Here is a 23,991-nt window from a genome sequence, read left to right on the forward strand (position 1 = left end):
CAGACACTTCTCAGAGGAGGACATACAATCAATCAACAAGTACATGAAAAAATGCTCACCATCTCTAGCAATCAGAGAAATGCAAATCAAAACCACCCTAAGATACCATCTCACTCCAGTAAGATTGGCAGCCACTATGAAGTCAAACAACAATAAGTGTTGGCGGGGATGTGGGGAAAAGGGTACACTTGTACACTGCTGGTGGGACTGCAAAATGGTGAGGCCAATTTGGAAAGCAGTATGGAGATTCCTTGGAAAGCTGGGAATGGATCCACCATTTGACCCAGCTATCGCCCTTCTCGGACTATTCCCTGAGGACCTTAAAAGAGCGCACTATAGGGATACGGCCACATCAATGATTATAGCAGCACAATTCACAATAGCTAGACTGTGGAACCAACCTAGATACCCTTCAATAGATGAATGGATAAAAAAAAGTGGCATCTATAGACAATGGAGTATTATGCAGCACTAAGAAATGACAAAATCATAGAATTTGCAGGGAAATGTATGGCATTAGAGCAGATTATGCTAAGTGAAGCTAGCCAAGCCCTAAAAAACAAATGCCAAATGTCTTCTTTGATATAAAGAGAGCAACTAAGAACAGAACAGGAAGGGAGAGCATGAGGAAAAGACTAACAGTAAACAAAGACGAATGGGGGGAGAGAAAGGGAGAGAGAAGGGAAGGCATATGGAAATGGTAGGAGACCTTCAATGATACACAAAATTATAAGAGGTTATGAGGGGCAAGGGGGAGGGGGGGAAAAGGGGAGAGAATTGAACAACAGCAGAGGAGGTAGAGAGGGAAGATGGGAGGGGAGGGGAGGGGGGATAGTAGGGGATAGGAAAGGTAGCAGAATACAACAGTCCCTAATATGCCATTATGTAATAATGTGAGTATGTAACAGTTGTGATTCTGCAATCTGTATTTGGGGTAAAAATGGGAGTTCAAAACCCAATTGAGTCTAATGTATGAAAGATGATATATCATGAGCTCTGTAATGTTTTGAACAATCAATCAATCAATAAATAAATAAATAAACTGTTCCTCTGATAGAAATGCTATAATGATACTGTATATCATTTTATATATTATAGTATATGTGTGTATAAATATGCAAAATCAGGGAAATTGAGATATTTATTAGATGATACACTTTAGTTCCAAGGAACAGAAATGTATCTTCAACTAGTTAATGGGGAGCTTTTGCATTCACATACCTGGGAATTTCAAGAGACAAATCTTTTTTAGGAGCATGATTGACTCCTAATTGAACAGTCCAAGGGCTGTGTTTCTCTCCAACCAATGGAAAACCTCCTTGAGTGCCAGTTTGAATGGCCACTATCTATCCAGAACTCACCCCTATCCATTGATCCCAGCACAGTGAGACCAGCTTCCTCAAAAGCTCTAGAAAAAGGTGCCGAAAAAGCTTTGATTCGACCAATTTAGGACACATGACTACATGCCCAGTCACTGGATCACTCTCTTGAGTTTTCAGATTGGCCAAGCTTTGCTTTATCTTTTTTTTTTATTTTATTGTTGGTTGTTCAAAACATTACATAGTTCTTAATATACCATATTTCACAGATTGATTCAAGTGGGTTATGAACTCCCATTTTTACCCCGTATACAGATTGCTGTGTCACATCAGTTACATTTCCATTGATTTACAAATTGCCTTTCTAGTGACTGATGTATTCTGCTGTCTATCCCATTCTCCACTATCCCCTCACCCCTCCCCTCCCCTCCCCTCCCCTTCTCTCTCTCCATCCCCTCTACTATAAATCGTTTCTTCCACTTATATAATTTTTCTCCTACTCCTCCTTTCCTCTTATATGTAATTGTGTATTTTGCCTACCTGAGTACAGTTAAGAGCAGAAGGACTCTTGCAGATGATGAAAAATAGTTTACCTACAAGAGTACAGAATTCATGTAACACAAAAAGGGAGAGATGTTACTGGACAGATAATAGCAGCAACTTTTTTCTTTATATGTTTATAAAAGAAGAGCAGTGCATAGCTTTGTCTTAAAATGGGATAAGTTGGAGTTTTTTCTGCCCAGAAATTCTATTTGGCACATTATGATTCTAATACTAGAGTTATGGTCCAGGCTTTGGAGAAATTGGGATAGGTCCATACCAAGAATATATTACTTGAGTCTTCCAAAAATCCAGGTGTATTTAAATCCATAAATGCTTTCCAAGTCTTCCTCATCTTGCCTTCTTGGAAAGATACAAATATAAAACATAGCATTGAGCCAGTTGATCTATTTCCTTTACTGTGCAGAGTCTTTGAAGGGCTCACATCTGGGTTTTTTTTTTTGTTGTTGTTTTTCGTTTTTGACGAGTACATTCATATAAAATGGTAAATACACTAAAGAGGCTGTAATTTTGAAGAGTAATAAAGAAGACGACTCCACCTTGAGGAAACCATACCTGAGGGATAAAAAGAGTGTGGCAAATTTGGGAGACAACAGTCAGGGCTGAATCCATATAATGCTGGTGCCAAAGGGTCTCTAAAAGGCTAATCTTTAAACCCCACCTCTCCACACCTACCTCCTAAGCATTCACACATGTTTGTGTGCACAAAGTCATATACACAGCATGAAACACAGGATCCCAGCCACTCACCAGTATCCAACATTTCCTATACAGCCTCCCATGTGAATGCCTTGGCTCATCTTTAACCTGACTGTCCTTCTCTACCTGCCAAAATTATGGCTGTTCCAGGATCTGGTTCAATAGTCAGCTTCCTTTCTCCTCTAATTAGAATGAATGGCTCAACTTCTATATTCCTGTAGCATTCTTCATGAACCCCATCACTTTAATCTTAAGTTGGTAACATATATTGTGTTCGTCTGTGGGTTTAAACCAGAGTGTGTATTCCCTTGAGAGAAAACCAGGACTTTCCAAGGGAGTCCATTTGTAGAGGTTCTCCTGCCCATGTATTTATCCCAGAACTGGTGTAACAGAGAACTTAGTAGTCTCATCCCATTTCCAGTCGCAGTGCCAAGATCTATAAATGTGCCTCTCCTCCCTCTTAAGGGCATGTATACCCCTTATCCATTGGGAAGCTTATGGGTACAGTTCCCTCAGGTAGACAAACCTTATTCCCAGTGCCAAAATAGAAAGGCAGATGGACATATTTGCACAAGGTTGAACAGATAAATAACTCCAGTGGCTTGGTGACAAATCCTTTTGAACATCAGGTAATTTTCCAATTTTTATTTCCAACCAAATTATTTGGCAAAGAACCTGAGTTGTCAGATTATAGATAATTAAGCATAATTTTTGTGACAGACCAATTAAGTGATTTTTGACATATAACATGTGAAGAGTTTTAAAAGTTGAGTGTAATGATGTAGCTATAACAGTCCCTTAATGTACCTCTACTTACTTAGGTAAACAAGGCTTTCTGGTGCTTACATCTTATAAGAATGAGAAATACAAGTTGAATTTATGCCAAACCCTGCCTGCTTCTAGCAAAAAAAGGACTCCAGTCATTTTTAAGGAATTAATTTTTTAAAAGCTTCATTTAACTCATTATAAGATGCATTTTCAAAGACATTTTTCTTTCTTGTTTAACAAATGTCAAAATTTCTACTATATTCTGCAGCCGAGGATATAGCTCAGTGGTAGAATGCTTGTCTAGCATAGGTTAAGCCCTGGGTTTCTCAGCACTGCCAAAAAAATATTTATGCAATTTTTGTTGACTATTATCACAATGATAGCTCAATATATAAAAAAAGAATTTTACACTATTGCCCTATGGTGAGAGGAGATTAAAAATTAAATTTTAATCTACATACATATTTCATATGAAGAGATTTTATCAATAAAAAAATCTCTGAAGCATAAAGTACATTCAATTAAGATGAGATTCTGTTGAGTGGTAGAATGGAAATAAGTTTAAGAAAGAAAAGATACAGCTGAAAACCCTGCCTGTCAAAGGAAGGACTTGTTCATACATTTTTTCATGGAGAGTACTGGGCATGAAAATACTGATATTTGGCTCCCTGGATTACATTTTTTAAATGATGAAACAAGTCGAACAGTGTTGTACATCTGTTGCAACCAATTGAACCCATAATGGAAATTTTCAGATTTTGATTAAAAATGTAAGCATGTACATGGTTGTTCAGAATTACTTGGGGGGTGGGGGGTTACATGAAACAAGTATTGAAATGCATCATGTCAACTTATGTCACTAACTAAGGAACACTTTATCTTGTTTCCTCCTTTGCTTCTAATGCCTGTAACATAGAGAATTAAGTCAATGTAGGCTGAGATGAAGGACAAGCTTTGCTTGTTGCTGCAAATGATGTGAAACCCATAAGCACCAGTGTTGGATTGATGGGGAGGCATTTTGTCTTTTTGTGAGACATATTCCGTACACCATATAAACTTGGCAAAACTGATTCTTGAGAAATCTCCTTTCTCAATGATCAGCAGAAATGCAACATCAAGACCTTTAATTTGCATCAATAAAACAGCAATAAAAATGAATCCATAAAAAAGTACAGATGTTCCTTGATTTACAATGTAGTGACATCCTGATAAATGTATGGAAACACATGGTAAATTGAAAATATCATAAGTCAAAAATGCATTTCATATACCTATCCTACCAGCAGTCTAGCTTAGCAGCACAACACACTGTAGAATTTTGGTAGTTTCCCTCTTAATCTTGTGACTGACAGGAAACTGCAATTCCTGTTGCTGTCCAGCATCTTGAGAGAGCATCAGGCCACATAGCACCAGCACAATCAAAACTCAAAATGTGCTTTCTACTGAGTGTTTATCACTTTTGCTCAGCAGTATATTTGAAAAATTGTAAGACAAGCCATTATAAGCCAGGGGCTATCTGTCCTTGGAAGATATTTATGTTGAATGTTTGAAATTTTCTTGGGTTACTTTGTAAAAGAAAAATTTGAATGAGCTGGTAGTGAACTGAGAATGATTGTGTTCAACTTGAGGTACCAAGAGCCCTGAGTATTTTCTTATTTGTACTTGAGTTAGGGAATTTTCCAAAGCTCTCATTTAGATTCAGGGACATTTGAACTATGGAATTATATAATGCAGGTGGACAATGGAAGAGTTAATATTTCTTACTTGTACTCTGTGTCTACTCAGTCGGAAGATAATTTAATCATGAATTTATATTGGGCTTCTGTTAAAGACAAAGTAGGTGCATGTTTTTACATTTGAAAAAATCCTACAATAACTTTTGATTTCAAAAAAGGTTGTTCACACTTTAAGAGAAGAGCAAACTTGCCAGCACATTAATTTAAAAATAATTACAGTGCAGACAGAAAATAGCAGAAAGGATAAAGTTAGTGTCATATGCCTTTTAAGATTTCTAAGTTGTCAACAGTCAAATGTAGAAGACATCTCATATATTTGTTTGGTTTTGTGGGGAGGGAGAATTTTTATTTGTTTGGTTTTGATACCAGGGGATTGAACCCAGGGTGCTTTACCACTGAGCCACATCTCTAGAACTTTTTATTTTTTATTTTGAGACTACTCTCAGTTAAGTTGCTTAGAGCTTTGCTAAGTTGCTGAGGCTGGCTTTGAACTTATGATCCTCCTGTCCAGCTTCCTGAGTTGCTGGGAATACAGGGCTAAGCCATCATGCCCAACCCCAAGATAACCCATATCTTGGTTTGAAATTACAAAGGGCATTCAGGAAAATCAGGAAGGAATCTGAGAGTTTATCAGGAACAACTATCTGCTCATTTTAGAAAATGGGGAAAGGAATGTCCAAAGTTCCAAGTAGACTTTGGCTGGGATATGGTACTTGGACTTTTAATTCAGTACACCTCCACCTGCTGCCCCTGGTTTCAGGGCAGGGTCCTACCTGGAAGCGGTAGCAATGGCAGAAAACAGGACACATGGAGGATGCAGGACACAGGATCCTCTAGGGGTCCTCCAGCCCTCCTCACAGCAAAGCAATTCCAAGTTCTCCTTCTACATTTGGATTTTTCTGTTTAGAATTGATGGGGGAGGGCAGTTTTCCTGTACCATTATATCATTTGGAAATTTTCGAAATATGTTATGGTTCTTGGAGTTAATCACTGGGGCAAGCCAAAAGAAGAAAAGGGAATTGGGACTAGGACAGGATGAGCAAAACAGAACCTTTGATTTGGTCAAGATTCTTCTCCTGACAGAGCTACTGTGGTAAGAAGGAATCAGAAGTAGCCTGGAAACTGATGGCGACCAGGTTCGGGCCTCCTCAGAGTGTTAGCTTCTATCTCTAAATTGATGCTGAGGGAGGGGTTTGCATGTGGCAGTTGATACAAATGCCTTTCCAGAAGCTTTTCTAGAAAGTTGCTGTCATAGCCTCGCCCCCCACCCCACCCAGCTGCAAAGCTTTGCAGGTTCAGCTGCCTTCAGCTTCTGGCCACACTTCAGACTGAGTGCAGGTTAGGCATCAATATCCACAGTGTGCCCTGTCCAAGCCTTGCACTCCCTTCCTGCTCCTTTGAGTAATTCACAACTCTGAGCAAAGTTGCCCTTTTGATTCCTATGTGACTTCGTTCTTGAGACTCAGGCAACCCCCCTGAGGGTTTCCTTACCTGCATCTGCCCAGCCCTGTCTGCCCATTCCCTGGCACATGCACAGATGGTGTGATGTGGCTGTGACCAAGCCACAAAGGCCTGCGGGAAGATTACCATGAGAAATGGAGGACTTGCCTGGGCAAGAGGGGGAGCTGTGGCCATGGCCCTCACATTATGCACTTTTAAGTGGCTTAACACATGTGTCCTGAATACAGGACTTCTCACACTGTTGATTTAAGGGTTGGCAGTTGATTCAATTTCAACTGCTGACTCTCAGTTTTCTTAAAAATTTCTTGGCCTCAAAATTTCTGAGGGATCTAAAACAAGCCTCAACAAGCTTCCCTATCTCAAAAGTAGATAGAAAAAGTGTGGAGATAGATTCATGTCCCCACTCCACCACTCATGTGCTCTGAGCCTCCCTGAGATGCATGAGCCAGAAAACTTCCTTGCCCCAGACAGTCAAAGTACCTCCCTAGGGACCACCTGGGAAGACAGCTTCACACCTATGTGACAGCAGAGGGGAGAACTGGACTGAGCATTTACGTCAACTGCCATCCTTTTAGGAAAGCATAGTGGGCATTCCAGATGGCACTGCCACTCTTTGTGGGTATGTCTGTCCCCTCATAAACTGAGTTGCCAACAAGCTCAAACTCTTGGGTTTGAAAACCGTGTCCCCAGGTTCACTCACAGGATCTGTTTCATCCCGGCAGCCACCTGGCAATGAGGACCTTCCCATGAAATTTAGTCTTTTTTTTTTTTAACATTTTTTTTAGTTGTAGATGGAGACAATACCTTTATCTATTTTTATGTGGTGCTGAGGACTGAACCCAGTACCTCACACATGCAAGGTGCACGCTCTACCACTAAGCCACAACCCCAGCCCCTGAAGTCCAGTCTTTGTCACAGTCCTGAGGGTGGCATTGTTACCCCGCCTTCCAGAGCTCAGTCAGGAAGCTGCTCTGCTCATACTTGAATCCAGGTCTCTGTGACCTAAAGCTCTTTTGCACTGTGTCATGCTATGTGCTCTTTTGCATTGTGTCATGCTGTTTATATGCAACAAAGAGAAAAACATGTTGAACTTAATTTCCCTACTTGTTCAGTGATGGTGGCAAAAGACAAGGTAAGAGAGGAATGGCAGGCAATAGGTTCTTGCCCTGCGGGCTCTTGGCACAGTTACAGTGGAGCAGACTTCTGAGTTGGGTTTGTTCTCTGGAATGACATCTCTGTGCTGATTGACAGGTGGCATGATCAGAGCAATAGGCAACTCACTCAGAGGTGGCAGCTTATCAGCAAATCATGGGCATAAAAAGTTTCAGGTTGTGTTAATCCATAAGCAGTGTTTCTTCTTTCTGTTTGGCTTCCAGTTAAGAATTTTGCTACTAAAAGCTGGGAGTAAATCTAGATAATAGGCACTATTGAAAAGCATTCACTGCATTCAGTATATTGCCTTGTGCATTTGTTTCTCTGAACAATTCCTCCTCCTTCTATTCTTTCCTTTTGAACTCTTGTGGAATGTGTTTTCTTCTGAATGTTTGTTCTTATGTTTATTTTGTTGTTAAGACCTCATATAAAAAATAAAAATAAATTAAAAAGATCTCATATAAGCTGATACCTGAAGGGATTTTCTCTTGGTTTTGTTAATGACATGATGTTGATCTGCTGTCCAGGTGAATGCTGGCAATGTCAAGTGTGATTCCAAGGTTGCTTTGCCACTGGTGTACAGTCATACCGTTGGAGTGGGCACTTGGGAGTGCCTTGCTGCCTCCATTCATGTTAGGCATCCAGGGACTACATAATGGGAGCAGCAACTTTAGAACAAAGTACACTGAGTTGCAGCAGTACACTGTCCTCCTTTCCAGGACTATAGTAAAAGTGCATAGATGATCTGCCTTAAAGTGTCTTGAAACTTAAAAATCTGTTTCTACATTAGAGTTTACAACAACTTTTGTTTATAGCTGCCCTATAGTTGTGTGTACCTGTTCTTCAAACTCAAGCTGTGTGCATAGAGCTTTCATTGATTTTAGAGAGCCTAGAAACTCAGGAATTAAAAATAATAACCTTGGGCTGGCTTTGTGGCTCAGTGGTAGAGCACTCACCTAGCATGTGCGAGGCCCTGGGTTTGATCCTTAGTACCACATAAAAATAAAATAAATAAAATAAAGGTATGTGTCCAACTAAAAATAAATATTTCAAAAAAATAATAGCCTTACACATTACTTATATTCAATTTATCTCCAAATGGCTGGATAGATGTACAGGATGGCTAAATAAGAGATGATCCCTAATATTAATGTTTGACAGAGTTTAACTTTAAAGTGGGTTATAGCTCTCTTCATCTTATTATTCCTGCTACAGGAATCAACTCAGGGCCTAGGGGCTAGAGAACCTCAACCACAGATTTATTTTTGTTCTGATTCTTTTAAATTTTACCTGAAGGTTCTCCCCCCCGTTGTTTCTTACTGATATCTAAACTTACTCTCTAACATATAAAAATTAAGGGAGAACCAAATGCTGAGGAAACATGTCATTCGTATTTTAGGCTCTCTTTCAAGTGTGGCTTGATTTGCCAATGTTCTCATACCAGCATTACTGCTTTCTAAGTTTGCTTATATTTTTTAAAACTCTAATTGTTCTTAATTTTCTTATAAAGAACTCATTTTAAGCCAAATTCAGTTAAACCAAGGATCAGACTAGAAATAATCTCATTTATCATATCATTCCTTTAAACATTTAAACGTGTTTGAATACATATTTAAAGGACTAATTTAATCAAATCCTGAGTTTTGGAGAGAAAATTTTGCTTTCAGTTGCATATGCACATAGGGCTCTTTCTGAGAATGTTTCCAGAGGAGGGTGTGTGTGAAGTCATGCCCTCTGTATTTGGAGCATCCTGAAGTTCATATTTCAGCAATATTCACAGAAGGATGTTGCTCTTGTTAGGCAGTGTGGGACCTGGAGTGGTTTCTGCTGACTTATCCTTGCCCTGTCTTGTCTAGTGAGCCTGCCCCTGGGTCCCAGCAGTCACTGCAGTGGGGATGGAGTCCCACTGGTGCCATCAGAAGCTGAGGAGACTGTGTCCGTTGGCAGCTGTTTTGCATCAGAGGACACGACCGAGGACTCGGGGGTGATGAGCTCCCCCTCGGATATCATCTCTCTGGATTCACAACATGACAGCTTGAAGTCCAAAGATAAATGGGCCACAGACCAAGAAGACTGCAGTGACCAGGACCTCACGGGAACCCCAGAACTGGGCCCCCAAAAGAGCTCCTCCTGGGAGAGAAATGGCTGTGGGAACTCACATCTGAGGTGAGTCTTGGCATGTCTGGGAAAGCAAGTCACTTCCATCCCATGTTCTAAGGAGGGGGTTCTTTGTCATGGCAAGCCAATTAAAATACATAAATATCCAAACACCAGGTGCCTTCTGCAGAAATGTGCACCCCTGACTTGATAGTTTTATTACCTATAGTCCTATCCTTAAGTAATACATAATAATACTTTGCATGTTTTGACACTTCAAACGAATGGTTTGAACCATACTCTTAGTTTATTTTTCTACTCAACAGCATGTTTTAAAGATTTAACCATAATGATATATGTATCATTCATTCCTTTATTTTTTCATTTTTCTTTTTTTAATTTTAAGTTTTTTATTTAATTAGTTACACTTGACAGTAGAATGTTCTGTTAATGGACATTTAGGTTGTTCCAGTTTTTCAGGGCTAGGAACAATGAGCAAATTGTTCATATATGTCTTTATTTAAATAGATAGAATTTTGTAGAAGAAAAATTTAATTAGACAATCAGAAGAAGTCATCTTCAGCTTTATGGGATAATGGCAAATTGCTGTCAAAAATGTTTGTCCTGTTTTTGGTCTGTGACATCCTATCATTCCACATCTGTACCAATATTTGAGATTAGTAGACATCTTAAGCTTTGCTGATCCTCTGGGTGTCTGATGGCATTTCATGTGGCTTTAGTTTACAATTCTATTATTAGTAAAGATGGGCATCTTGTCTATGTTTTTAACAATTTGAATTTCTCCTTTAATGAATTGCTTTTCAAAGCCTTTGCCCTTTTTAAAAAAATTATATGTTTACCTTTTTTCAATTATTAATTTTTCTTCTATCAGCTTTTGCACATGAAGAGTCTCTAAGTCTGTGACCTGCACTTATCTTTTTATTGTATAATAATTGTCTTTTAATGTTAATATCATTGAATGTATCCTTTATCTCACAAATGTATATTATCTTTGCATATTTAAGAAATGCTTATCATTACCCTAAAGGACTAAAGATAGTCTGAGTTTCTTGTAAAAGTTTAAATGTTGCTTTCTCACATCAGGGCTCTCCTCTACCTGAGTTCTATTTTTGGGTGTGGTGTGAAGAAAGAATCTATTTTTTTCAGGCTCCTACTTTGACTGTGACTGGATATTATGTTTTCATATATGCACTGGTCTGTTTCAGTGCCCTTCAGCATAGTACTGGTTCATTTCTCAATCCCTGCACCAACACCACAGTCTTTATTCTTTTTTTTTTTTTTTCATATGGAAAGGCATGTTACTTTTGTTTCACCTGTCAATTTTTTTTCACCTTTTACATAACTTAAAAAACTAATCTGACAAACAATATTCTGGAAACATTAAAAGAAGTAAGTAAAATAATTTTTAAAATAGTGCATAAGTCAGTCATCAAAATGAATGATTGCTTTTATATTTTCTGTGTTTTGTTCCAACCCAGCCCATATGAACATATGAATCTTCATCTGTTTAAGTAATTATATAATCATTCATATTTGTTTTGATTTATTTTTACCTAACAATTTATCATGAGTATTTCCCCATGTTATCATACATATTTTCTGATAATTTAAAAATGTAAATCTTCCATCTTAAAGATAATTCCAAAACCAAGTTCATATTCATCAGGGAGGGAATTAGAAAGCAGCAATTGTTTCCTTTCTACCTCTGTTCCACTCATGATGCCTTTAACTGAACTTGGCCTCTGTTGTTTGTAGCTCTGAGAGAAGATCAAAATTATGGCATTTCCCTTTCAGTCATTTAATATGAAGAAAAATCTTTTTCTTTTGTAATCTCTAGGTTTGTTTGCATGGGACTTATACATATATGAGTCCTCCACCCAAAACTAATCAGGCATTTTAAACTTTGGGCCCCAGGGATACTGCACATAGGACTCATAGTTTGCTTTGCTGGTGCTGAGACTTATTTAAAATCATGCTGACTTTTAGCCAGATATAAGAGTGAATGTTGTCTGTGGCTGCATCAAGGACAGTAGTCATTGAGTGTTTGGAACTTTTTCCAAACAGGGTATGTTTTTCTACTGTTATCTCCTAGGTATGACTGAATTTTGACAATATCCTGGTAGGGAGGGAGGGAGTTTGGTAGCCTGAAAGATTGACAGTAGAATCCCACCAACAACAAGTTGCTTGACCTTGGAGAGTTCGCTTAACTTTTGCCAAACCTCATGTTCTGATGACACATATGGATGGTGACACTGACCCAGCAGAGGCGTCATGACTGTGAAGAGCCCAGCTCAGTACAATGCAGGACATGTTGCATAGCTATGAAGCAATCTACATTGTCAAAAGACAATGTAGATTGCTTCATAGCAATTAGTTTAGGAAATGTTAGTTTAGGAAATGGGGACACCATTGATTCTGCAGCAGATTACTTTTCTTCACTTGTTTCCAGCAAGCTCATGAATCAAGTGAGGATAAAAATGAGTCCTTCATCCCTGTCTATGATACTACATTATTTGCCCAAGGGGTGAAATCAAATCTCTGCCTGTGATTTTTCATGAGATAAAACACTATAGTTTTGGAGGGGCTTTTAAATTATTTTACAGGGATTATCTCAGATGACAAATTAAACATACCCTGAGATTTAGCACTGTTTATCACACATTTATTTACAAATACATGATTTTCAGTACACTTCAGGATGACTTGAAAGCAGTGTCTATAGCGTTAAGAGAAGTTGTGAACTCAATTGCTCAGGGCTGGGCAGATGGTAAGGCTAAGGAGAACTCTGAGAGGTGAGCAGCCTCCAGAGTGGAGGAAAGTTTGGATTTTCTTTAAAGACAGCAGCCTTTCCTCCTTCCATTCATCATCTTGTAAGGAGATTATAGACCACATGTGGCTGTTTTGGGGTGGAGAAGCCAAGCATCCTGGTTTTTATGTGATAACTCCCAAAATTTCAGTGCTGGCTACCAACTCAGACATTCAGGGCCAGACTAAGTACACATGCAAGCTGGGTGTGCCAGTTCCCAGATATGCCCTCATCTGAGGATTAAGGGATGCTTTGGTCATTTCACTTCTCTTCCAAAGAAGTAAGCATACTCTTCTTTCCTGTTTGCCAACTTTGATGTGGGTATTTCCTGTGGCTTATCACTTGAAAAATATCTGTTCACAAATAGTTTGGAAAGCCATTATATCTTTATTTTTTGAAAAAAAAAATATACACACACGTGTGTGTGTGTGTGTGTGTGTGTGTGTGTGTGTATTGTAGTTACACACAATACCTTTTTTATGTATTTATTTTTGTGTGGTGCTGAGAATCAAACTCAGTGCCTCTACCACTGAGCCACAACCCTAGCCCCCCATTATGTCCTTATTTTAGCCTCAATGAGATATAAAAGGCTTTTTGCAAATCTGACAAAGAAACTTGTTCAAATGTCTTTGCTGTGAACACCTCTTAATGCTCTTTTGGATGAGTGCTCCTTTGAGGGCTCTTGGGAAGTGCTTTTCTATGTCTGTTCCCTGACACAGGTCACACTTGGGGCAGATACAAGTACTTCAGTTATCTGGCTATAGAAAGAATATGTCTCCTTTGATGAAAGTGGTGCCTTCCAGTGACAAGCTTTGTGTTCCTATCTACAGAAGACTATTTTGAGATCTTGGAATACACAAAGGTAGAGAAAGATGGAAGGGGAAGGATTTGGTCCAGACAGACTGCAGGGGGCTCACCAGTCAGTAAAACATAGGTAATGCATAGTGGAACAGATGTCCAAGACTGTCCATGGTCAAATTCAGTGAAATGAGAACTCATGGGAGGGATTGGTGACCTAGAATCAGTTGACACTGGAAGAGAGGAGAACCCACTTCTATTCGTGAGAATGTGGTATTAATGGTAGCCATCTGGACAGAAAAACCAGATCAGAATACAGAACAGTGATTAAGAAATTGTGGTACATATACACAATGGAATATTATTCAGCCATAAAGAAGAATGAAATTATGGCATTTGCCTGTAAATGGATTGAGCTGGAGACTAGCATGCTTAGTGAAATAAGCCAGTCCCATAAAACCAAAGGTTGAACATGTTGAATGTTCTCTTTAATATGCAGATGTTGACTCACAATGTACATGGGGGGAGGGAGGAATGGAGGTTCACCAGATTGGACAGGGGGAATGGGGGAAAGAGAGAGGGGACTGGGAATGGGAAAGACAGTAGAACGAATGGAACAGAACTCCCCTATGTTCATATATGAATACAAGATCAGCGAAACTCCACATTATATACAACCACAAGAATGGGAAGTTAGTCTCCATGTATGTATAATATGTCAGAATGTATTCTACAGTATATATAACTAAAAAGAACAATAAAGTTTCTTAAAAGAAAAAAGCAAAAATACAGACCAGTGGCATCCATATTCAGAGAATAATAATTGAAACATAGTAATGAAGAGGTTTTCTGACAACTCACATTCCTAGGAAGCGTGAACAGTGTCCTTGCCCAATGTAGAGCCTCTGTTTTATTTGACCCTGAATATATGCCCCAAGGGCATTACTCCTCTTTTGGGTGGCAAAAGCCAGGTGGTGTCTGAAAACAGCTTCTGTCCCTACCCCACATGATTCTAATACCTGGTTTTTGTATCTAATCTTGAATATTCTATGAGGAACATTTATCCTGCATGACAAAGGTCCAGGGCCTGACTGTGATGTCGCCCTTTCCATTCCTTTTGGATTCTAGCCACCCTTAGGGGCTCAGGCAAAGCAGAGTCAGCTTTTTCCACAACTGGCAAGGCCATACCTTTCAGCTTGGAATGGATTCTGCTAAATTTTGAAGATATCCCTGATAGTCACAGACACCCTCAGCTTGCAGGAAGTATCTACCATGGGGTCAGTCACCAGGAAAGGAATTATTGCTCATAGTTTTCAACTTGCCAATGTAGTATCTTCTGTTGCCACCCTCTGTTACTGGGTAATTCACTGAACACTGTTTGGAAATAGCAGTAAGTTATTCATGACCTGAGAAAGCCCAAGTGTGTAAGATCTGTGTGGTTCAGATAGAGTTTTCTTGGCTCTCTTTCTGTGTTTCCTATACATATCAAAGTCATCTGGACTTCTGGGCTATGATTGCTTGGGTTCACATATATGGAAATTGGAGGCAAATATGTTTCCATCAGTGCTTCTGCCAACTGTCCAAAGATTGCTGTGCAGTTTGGCCTCAGCTACAGCTATCTTTTTTCTTCTATGCAGTTAGGTGGTTCTGTGCAGTTATATTTAGAGGCTCAGCTCATTGCTGCTGCAGCTTCTACTTCACCAATGGGAGCATTGGTGGTCATCACCCAATTCCTTTGGGGCCAAAGACTTAAACTGAAGAGTCTCAAGAGTAAATCCCTGTCTTCTAGAAAGAATAAGTGTGAAGGCTTATTAATGATGACAATATGTTGTTGTGCTGCAGTTTAAAAATGAATGTTTTCCATAAAGTCTTTTGATTGAATCCAATTGTAAATTTTCACTGCAAAATAAGTCTGTACCTCAATTCTAACTTGACCTTGTAAGTGGGACATAGTCTTCCTCTAAACTTAGTTCAGTCTATAAATGAACTCCTCAAGAAGAATTCAGAGATATGCTTTTGGTGGTTGCCCCTTGTTCTGGGAACACATAGAATAGCCTCAGGGAAGATTGCTCAAAATGGCTTTCTCCTGGGCAAGTACATTTACTTACAAATGTCTCCTCAGATGCATTTGTCCTCTATGATCCAGGCTGAAATTCCTAATTCTTAAAGAACTGCTTAATATGAAGATTAAAATTCCATAGTTAGACTGCCTGTGGTCACATTGCCTGTTGCTCATAGCAGCCTACTTTGGGACCCCACAACTTCACCTCTTGCTTCAATTTTCCTGTTGGTAAAATTAAGATGGGTAGTATAGCCCCCTTAGAATTGTGCCTGGAACATTGCCAGCTTTCAAAACTGGTAGCTGATATTCTTGTTATCGTTTCTGTTTACCAACTGGTGGAGGAAGAAGAGAAATTTTGATGTATAAGTATATCTAACTCTGATTATCCCCCTCTTTATAACAACTATGTTTGGAAAAAAAATGAAACTGATATGGAGAGACACAGAGAGGAAGTGCCTCCTTCTACCGGAGATGAAATAAGTGTGGAATTTGCTTGTTTCTAATACTTGAATTCCAAAAGCAAACTTGATGTTTATCTATTTGTGTATAAATATTGTGGAACTTTTGAGTTCTGGAGTTCCATCATTTGGGAACATCAGTTCTGCAGAAATGTTGTAAGAAGTAATATAGAGTAAACAAGTGGGTTTCAAGCACTTTTTCTTCTTCTTTCTTATTTCTTCTTCTCTTTTAGCATAGGACCAAATTCAAACACGTGCAGGACCCCAAAGATAGAAAATGTAGCTTCTCCGGGTGAAGGGGGCCTCACCTTCTATCTAGCAACTCTAAAAGTTCCTTCTCAGCCCCAACTTGTCCATGGGTGGTAGAGATGATGACTTCAGAAGTGCTTAGTGAGCAATGGTTGCATTGCCTGCAGGGCTGGTGGACTCAAGTCCTATCAGGAGACTGAGCTCATATAGTAGAGAAGCTGAAAAGAGACCCAGGCCATAGATTTCCTGGTCACTACAACCTCTTGAGCCCTGAAATGTTGTAACTATTGAGTTCTGATTACAGGAGCATTTGGAACATTTAACATCGTGCAGACCACTGAAACTCCATAACTTTTAGTGCCTTGTGACTACTCATCTAGACCTTGAAACTTTGTAATTATGTTTTCTTTTTAATTTTTTAAAATTAATTCATTTATTTTACAGTAGAATGCATTTTGATACACAGTACACACATGGAGCACAACTTCTCATTCCTCTGGCTGTACATGGTTCAGAGTCACTGCACTAGTATAACCATACATGTACATAGGGTAATAATGTCCATATTTTTCTATCACCATTTTGTCCCCACAAAACCACCCCTCCCCTTCATTCTCCTCTATACAAACCACAGTTCCTTCATTCTATCCCCCATGCCACTATGGATCTGATAATCAGAGGAAACATTATGCTTTTGATTTGGGGGGAATTGGCTTATCTTACTTAGCATGGTATTCTCTAGCCCATCCATTTACCTGCAAATGCTATGATTTCATTCTTCTTTAAGGCTGAGTAATATTCCATTGTGTATATGTACTTCATTTTCTTTATCCATTCATCTGTCAAAGAGCATCTTGGTTGGTTCCACTGTTTACCTATTGTGAATTGAGCTGTAATTATGTTTTCAAAAGTAGCATTTAAAATACTTAAAAGAACTTGGAGAGTTTTACTGTCCAGTAATGCAGCCACTAAGGCACTTCAGTGTCACTTCACTGCCTTCTGTCTTACCAAATTTCTGATAAGAATCCCACAGTCCTTTAAATGATTCCATGTTTGTCAGTAAAGTATCATTTTCTTCTGGTTGTCTTCATCTGTTTTCCTTCATCCTCGGTTTGTAAGTACTCTTGTTGTGTCTGGGCATGGACTTCTTTGGGTTTTTTCCTATTGAGGTTTGCTAAGCTGTTTAAGTCTGTAGATTCATGTCTTTCATCACATTTGAAAAATTGAACCATACTTTCTTTCTATGCTATACTCTATCCTCTCATTTTACATCTCTGATGACATTAATGCTAGCCCATCCCATAGTTCCCTAAAGCTATATTCATGAAAAATTACAAGAGCAGCAGTAGCAACAACAAGCTTTCTTCTCTCCATTGTTTTCTTGGATCAAACTCTGTTGACGGATCATCCTGGGCACTGTACACATGGTGGCTCTCAGGGCCACGGTCTTGCTTTCACTGATCACTAAGGCCTGCTTCTGTTCAGAGTCTGTGAAGATGGTTGTCACTTCTAGGTTTCTGGCTGCTACCCATAACCTCCTCTGAGGTGTGGACTTGCACAGACCCAAATATCCCACCCTCCCCCTAACTGCCCTGGGGGTTTCTAACTCTTTATTTGGGCACACTTTATTTTACAAAATTTGGTATCCCTAGAACCCCCAAAAAGGGCAATTCCACATGAGTGTACTTGACTATTATGTCAGTAGCCACCCTGAGACCGTTTACCATCTCCAGTTGCCCAAGCCCATGTTCTGGCTCCCTGGGACCTCTGGCAGCATCCAGGAAGAGATTGATACAGAGACTGCATGGCATGCAGTGAACCCAGCCACTGCTGCAAGCAGGCCCATCCTGCCCACTGGTCCACATCTTTCTTCCCTGAAGAGTCTATTGTGGAGATGATGCCACAGAACAGTGCAGAATCTCTAGTGCCTTTCCTGATGTGTCTTCTCCAATGGCTACTACCCACCCTTTCTACACACCACAGGGAGAGGCCTGAAGACAGGCCAAAGCAATCCACTCAAATGGAATCAATTCTACAGTGGCTCCAAGGGAGAACCTCTGCCTACACTAGGTCAAGGGGAGCAAGTCCTTGTCTATATCAGCTCAAGCTGGCTCAAGGCACAGGAGTATCTACCCTGAATAGGAGAGGGAGGCAAAGTGGTCCAGGCCGTGGACTGGGCTCTTGCCCTTGCCCAGAGGCCTCCCTCTATGGGCCCCTGTCTTTTTTTAAACCTGATTTTTTTTCAATAAATCTTTGGAAAATCAATTTTTTTCAAACAACTTGTGAAAATACAAATTTATTTTTTTTTAAATATTTTAATGACAGCAGAATGCATTACAATTCTTATTCCACATATACAGCATAATTTTTCATATCTCTGGTTGTATATAAAGTATGTTGACACCAATTCGTGTCTTCATACATGTACTTTGAATAATGATGTCCCTCACATTCCACCATCCTTACTAACCTCTGCCCCCCTCCCTTTCCTTACCACCTCTCTGATTATCTACAGTTCATCTATTCCTCCCATGCTCCCCCTCCCTACCCCACTATGAATCAGCTTCCTTATATCAGAGAAAATATTCAGCATTTGTTTTTTGGGGGATTGGCTAACTTCACTTAGCATTATCTTCTCCAACCCCCTCCACTTACCTGAAAATGCCATGATTTTATTCTCTTATTGCTGAGTAATATTCCATTGTGTATATATGCCACATTTTTTTTAACCCATTCATCCACTGAAGGGCACCTAGGTTGGTTCCACAGTTTAGCTATTGTGAATTGAGCTGCTATAAACATTGATGTGACTGTGTCCCTGTAGTATGCTGTTTTTAAGTCCTTTGGATATAATCTGAGGAGAGGGATAGCTGGATCAAATGGTGGTACTATTCCCAGATTTCTAAGAAATATCCATACTGCTTTCCATATTGGCTGCACCAATTTGCAGTCCCACCAGCAATGTATGAGTGTGTCGTTTTCCCCACATGGTCACCAACACTTATTGTTGTTTGCCTTCATAATAGCTGCCATTCTGACTGGAGTGAGATGATATCTTAGAGTACTCTGTTTTGATTTGCATTTCTCTAATTGCTAGAGATGATGAACATTTTTTCATATGTTTGTTGATTGATTGTATATCCTCTTCTGAGAAGTGTCTGTTCAGATCCTTGGCCCATTTGTTGATTGGGTTATTTGTTTTTTTGGTGCTTAGCTTTTTTGAGTTCTTTGTATACCTTAGAGATTGGTGCTCTTTCTGATGTGTGAAGGGTAAAAATTTGCTCCCAGGATGTAGGCTCTCTGTTCAACCTCACAGATTGTTTCTTTTACTGAGAAGAAACTTTTTAATTTGAATCCTTCATCTAACAGAAGAAAAAGGAGGCCCTAATCTTCATCATGTGGGATTAGGCCCCAACTTCCTTAGTAAGACTCCTATAGCACAAGAAAATAGAAATTTATTAAAAGTCATGTCTGCTATCCCAGAGAAGAGCAGGGCAGGGGAAAGTGTCCCAGGGAAAAGAGTCTCTGATGTCTCTGGCAGGTGGGGGCAGAGGAAAGTCCTGGTGGATCCAGATGGCTCCTGGCCGGAATCCACACAGAGAAGCCTGAGCCAGCTGGCATGCCTCACTCCTACAGCTGTTTGAGTCCACTTCCTGACTGATGCCCTAGCCATGTCAGGATGCTTAGAGCTCGGGGTTTTCAGGCTGTCCATTGGTCTGTCTCTCACATGTGCAGATTTACTGAAGCTACTCTGTTTTGGAACCTAGGAGGGTGTCTGTGTCCTCCTCCCATTGGAGCCACTCTTCTGGAGTGGAGCCCAGGAAAGCACTGCACACAGCAGCAGAGTTATTCAGGCAGGTCGCAATCCTCCTAGTGACCCCTCTCCAGCCCCAGGTTCTCTCATGGGACTGTCCTGTCGAGGTCCCCTGGGAGGCCAAGCTGCCACCTTCTGCTATCCACCTATGAGGGTTGGGCCTCATGCCATTGGTGCCCAGGGTCCTGCTGGGAGGCCAGGCTGGAAGGGGGTGTCTTCACATGGAAGAAGTGGAGAGGAATGGCAGGCACACTGGCTCGTGCATGCCCTTCTGCCCTCATGACTTGGCCTCCTCAGGCCACTGCTGCTTACAGGGCAAGGGAAAGGCAGGCTCACTGGTGCTCTTGTTGGGGTGGACACTGGGACGATCCACTGTGGGGCCTGGGTGAGGCCCAGCCACCTGATGACATACAGGCTTTGCCCAGAGCATGCAGCCTGTCCTCTGGCTTCTCTGGTGTTGGAGGATGAGGTAGGTAGCAATGGCCTCATCGAATTGGCGATTTGCCAGAGACAACCAGTCATTATAGAGGTTGTAACCCATGTCAACATCATGGTCAGATGGCGGGGTCAGGCTGCTTGGGGAGTGGCTCTCTGGGACAACTGGGTTAAGAGTCCTCACCCTGGCTCAGCTACGGGTGTCCCATTACCTGCTCCAGGGTGGGCCTCTGAGTGGAGTCCACTGTCAGGATTTGCTGGATGAGGCTGTGTGCTCCCTTGGATACATGTGGGGGAGTGTTGTAGCTTGCCTGCAAGATCCGCTTTGCAGCCCCTTAGTGGTGCTTGCCATGAGTGTCCTTTGCCCTGTGAGCATGAGTGACACCCAGGCTCCAGACATCTGTCGGGGCACCTTTGAATCCCTTCCCCTGGATGACTTCAGTGGCGCAGTACAGGAGAGTGCCCCTGAATTCGTTCAGCCCAGGCATGCAGCTGGTGCTCATGCCAAAGTCAATGAGCTTTAGTGACCCCTGGCATCCACCACAAAATTCTCTGGCTTCAGGTCCAGGTGTGTGATGCCCTTCTCATGACAGTAGTGCACAACATGCACCATCTCCCTGAACACTCTGCGGACTGTCTCCTCTGCTATGCCTCCATCCTTTGGGATGTGACCCCATAGCTGTCCTCCATCTGCATGCTCTATAACAAGGCACATATTGTGGGTGGTCTCAATGACCTGAAAGAGCTGGATCACATTTTGGTGTTCCAGGGCCATCAACAAATCCCGTTCACACAGCACAGGCTTGTTCCCCTCTTTCTGGCACCACCTTCCTAAAGCCCCCTTCCCCAGTGGCCCTCAGAACACGATAATGGTCCGTGAGGGCCTTCTCATAGCAGGAGCTGGGCCCCTGCACCACTACACTACTCTTGCTGCTCTCTGCACATCCTAAACTGGAATATCCATGAAGAATGCTAGCTTAAAAAAAAAAACAAAAACTGACAAACCCAAACAAAACACGAAAACCAGCAACCAAAAATCAAAAAAAAAAAAAAAAAAAAAAAACCAGCCAAACAAACAAAAAACCCAGATCAAAAAACCAACAGCAAACCACCACAAAAACCAACCACCAACCACCAAACACACTAACTATCCGGGAGTCCAACAAGTCACTGCCAAGAGCTTCCAGTACTTATGGACAAAAACTCACCCACAGCCACTCTCTTATATAGCTGGTGTTTGAGATTGTCTCACAGTGGCTCCTTGTGAAGTCAGAGCAAGAAATGACCCAGGCACCCCAGGTGTCATCTCATGTTGGGGCCTCCAGGACCTTTTTTGACATTCATGATAATAATAATAGGAAAGGACTCTGGAAGCTTTTTGTATCTGTGGGTTATGGAGACTGATATTTACATGTTTAGAGATTAAAACCAGTAGGATACTTCAGTGGTTTTTTGAGTCTGAAAATCTGTAAGACCTTTCAACTTTCAAAGATCTCATTATATCTACACTCAAACTATATAATTCCTCTTTCTTCCAACTCAGAATGATTGGGGTTCAAGGGATGGTAGCACTTCACTCATATTGTGATGTTATAACAAAATGCTCTGGTCCCTAAGATTCTTCCAGAGCTAGGCATTAACACCTATGGGATTGAGAGGGTAGGAGCATTCATCATCATTTAACCAGGTTCTCATCAGATTTCTTGCTAGGAACCTGGAATGTGAAAAGTGGTGGGTTGATATATTCAAAATGATAAGGGAGAAAATATGGAAACCGAGAATCCAAGAACCAGCAAAAGTGTTCTTCCCATTAGTGGAAGAAATGGAGGCATTCCCACATACCTGGGTCCCTTCCTGCTGCTGTAACAAAACACCTTAGACTGGGTAATTTATCAATAATAGAAATCCCCTTCCCACCTTTCTGGAAACTGACAAGTCCAAGATCAAAGGGGCTTGTTGCTATATTCTCACTTGATGGAAGGGCCAGAAGGGTTTACCACATTCTCTCAAGTCCTGCATTTTGTTTTGTTTTGTGTTTTTTTGGGCATACTGGCCATTGAACCCAGGGCCTCAGGCATGTCAAGAAACTGCTGTACAAAACTGAAGTACTTCCCTAGCCCCCCAGATTTCCTTTATTTTTTTAGAAGATGATGTCTCTCTAAGTTGCTCAGACTGGGCTTCAATGTGTGATCCTCCTGCCTCGTGTCACGAGTTGAGAGTCCATGTATGTTGAATGCCCCAGTGGCTGGAGGAGAAGGGTGCCTGGAGACATGTCCTGGAAGGGTGCTTCGTCCCTATGATCTTTGCTCCATCTTCTCTCTGCCCCTGCCTGTGCCTCTTTGCTGCCCTGAAATGAGCAGCTTTCTTCTACTGGGGAGTCAGCCATCTGTGATCTGAGACCTCTGAACCTGGGATCCCCAGCTTTTTTTTTTCTCCTCTATGTTGTTCTTGTTGGGTGTCTTGGCCACAGCAATGGAAAAGCTCATTAAAACACCATCATAAGCCACCATGCCCAGCTTGACATATGTAGTGTGTGTGTGTGTGTGCGTGTGTGTGTGTGTGTGTGTGTGCTGGGAAGTGAATCAGTCCTTGTGCATGCTGGAGAAGCACTCTTAAGGTTCACGTCACATCCCTGTGGTTGGAGCCTCATGGCCTAACCACCTGCTCAAGGCCCACCGCTCAATGCCATTAAATTGAGGCTCAACAGGAATTTTGGAGACAAGCACATTCCAACCACAGCACCCGATAAACAAGAGCCCAAGGAGTTGGTCCCTACTAGATGTGCCCTGTGTGAGGGGAATCCTTCAGGTTGACCTGAAGGATACCAGATTAGGAACTCAGATCTCCATGAAGGCAGAAATATTTCTGGTAAAGCCTATTCATGAGAATTTAAAAAGCTAGTGCCACTTTTGTTTTCTACAACATATAAGAGAATAATGTAGCCGAAAACCCCAACTATATTCTGTAGTATTGAACACATAGTGCATACACATGTCATATTGTGACATCAGCAGCAGCAGCTTTCTCTACACTACTGAAGTTGCCCTGCTGCAGATTTGCATTAGAGTGGTGTCCCTTTCCCATGTTAAATGGAATCCCCAATGGGAAGCACAAAGAAATACCTATAGACATACACAAAGTGAGAGATACAAGAATTAAAATGTTTCAGCACAAAAATAAACAAAACAGGAGAGAAGATAGTCATGTATAGACATAAGTCACAATGAATCAAATCTTGCTCTACTCTCCTTATCAGGAAGCAAGCCACGCCAAACCAAGGGTCTATGGCTCTCCTTATAAGGACACTAGCCAGGCTGAATCATGAGCTCACCCCAGCCCCTTATGACCCCCCATCATAGGTAATTATACCATAATAATGCCACTTCTAAAAATAAAAGACTTTACCCTTAAGTGTGGAGTTTTGAACCTACACGTGTCTTTTGGAAGCGAAGGACCAAGAATTAATCCATAACCTTGCCTGGTCCTACCTATCGGAGAGTTTTTACCAATAGGTGTTGACTTTTTTCATATAATTATTTTATATCGATCCATATC

At 40.9% G+C, this 23,991-nt stretch overlaps 1 protein-coding gene across 15 annotated transcripts in view; it reads left to right on the plus strand.

Annotated features, from left to right (window-relative positions):
* COBL (cordon-bleu WH2 repeat protein) overlaps positions 1-23,991 on the plus strand; it is a 307,667-nt gene that overhangs the window by 253,081 nt on the left and 30,595 nt on the right. For all 15 annotated transcript variants that reach the window (XM_081286279.1, XM_081286269.1, XM_081286268.1 and 12 more), the window contains one exon: positions 9,553-9,862. In XM_081286279.1, coding sequence (XP_081142405.1) covers positions 9,553-9,862 — 310 coding nt within the window. The remainder of the gene's footprint in view (positions 1-9,552; positions 9,863-23,991) is intronic.

Source organism: Spermophilus citellus (genome assembly GCF_964194105.1).
Source record: "Spermophilus citellus genome assembly, chromosome: 3".
Lineage (NCBI taxonomy): Eukaryota > Metazoa > Chordata > Mammalia > Rodentia > Sciuridae > Spermophilus > Spermophilus citellus.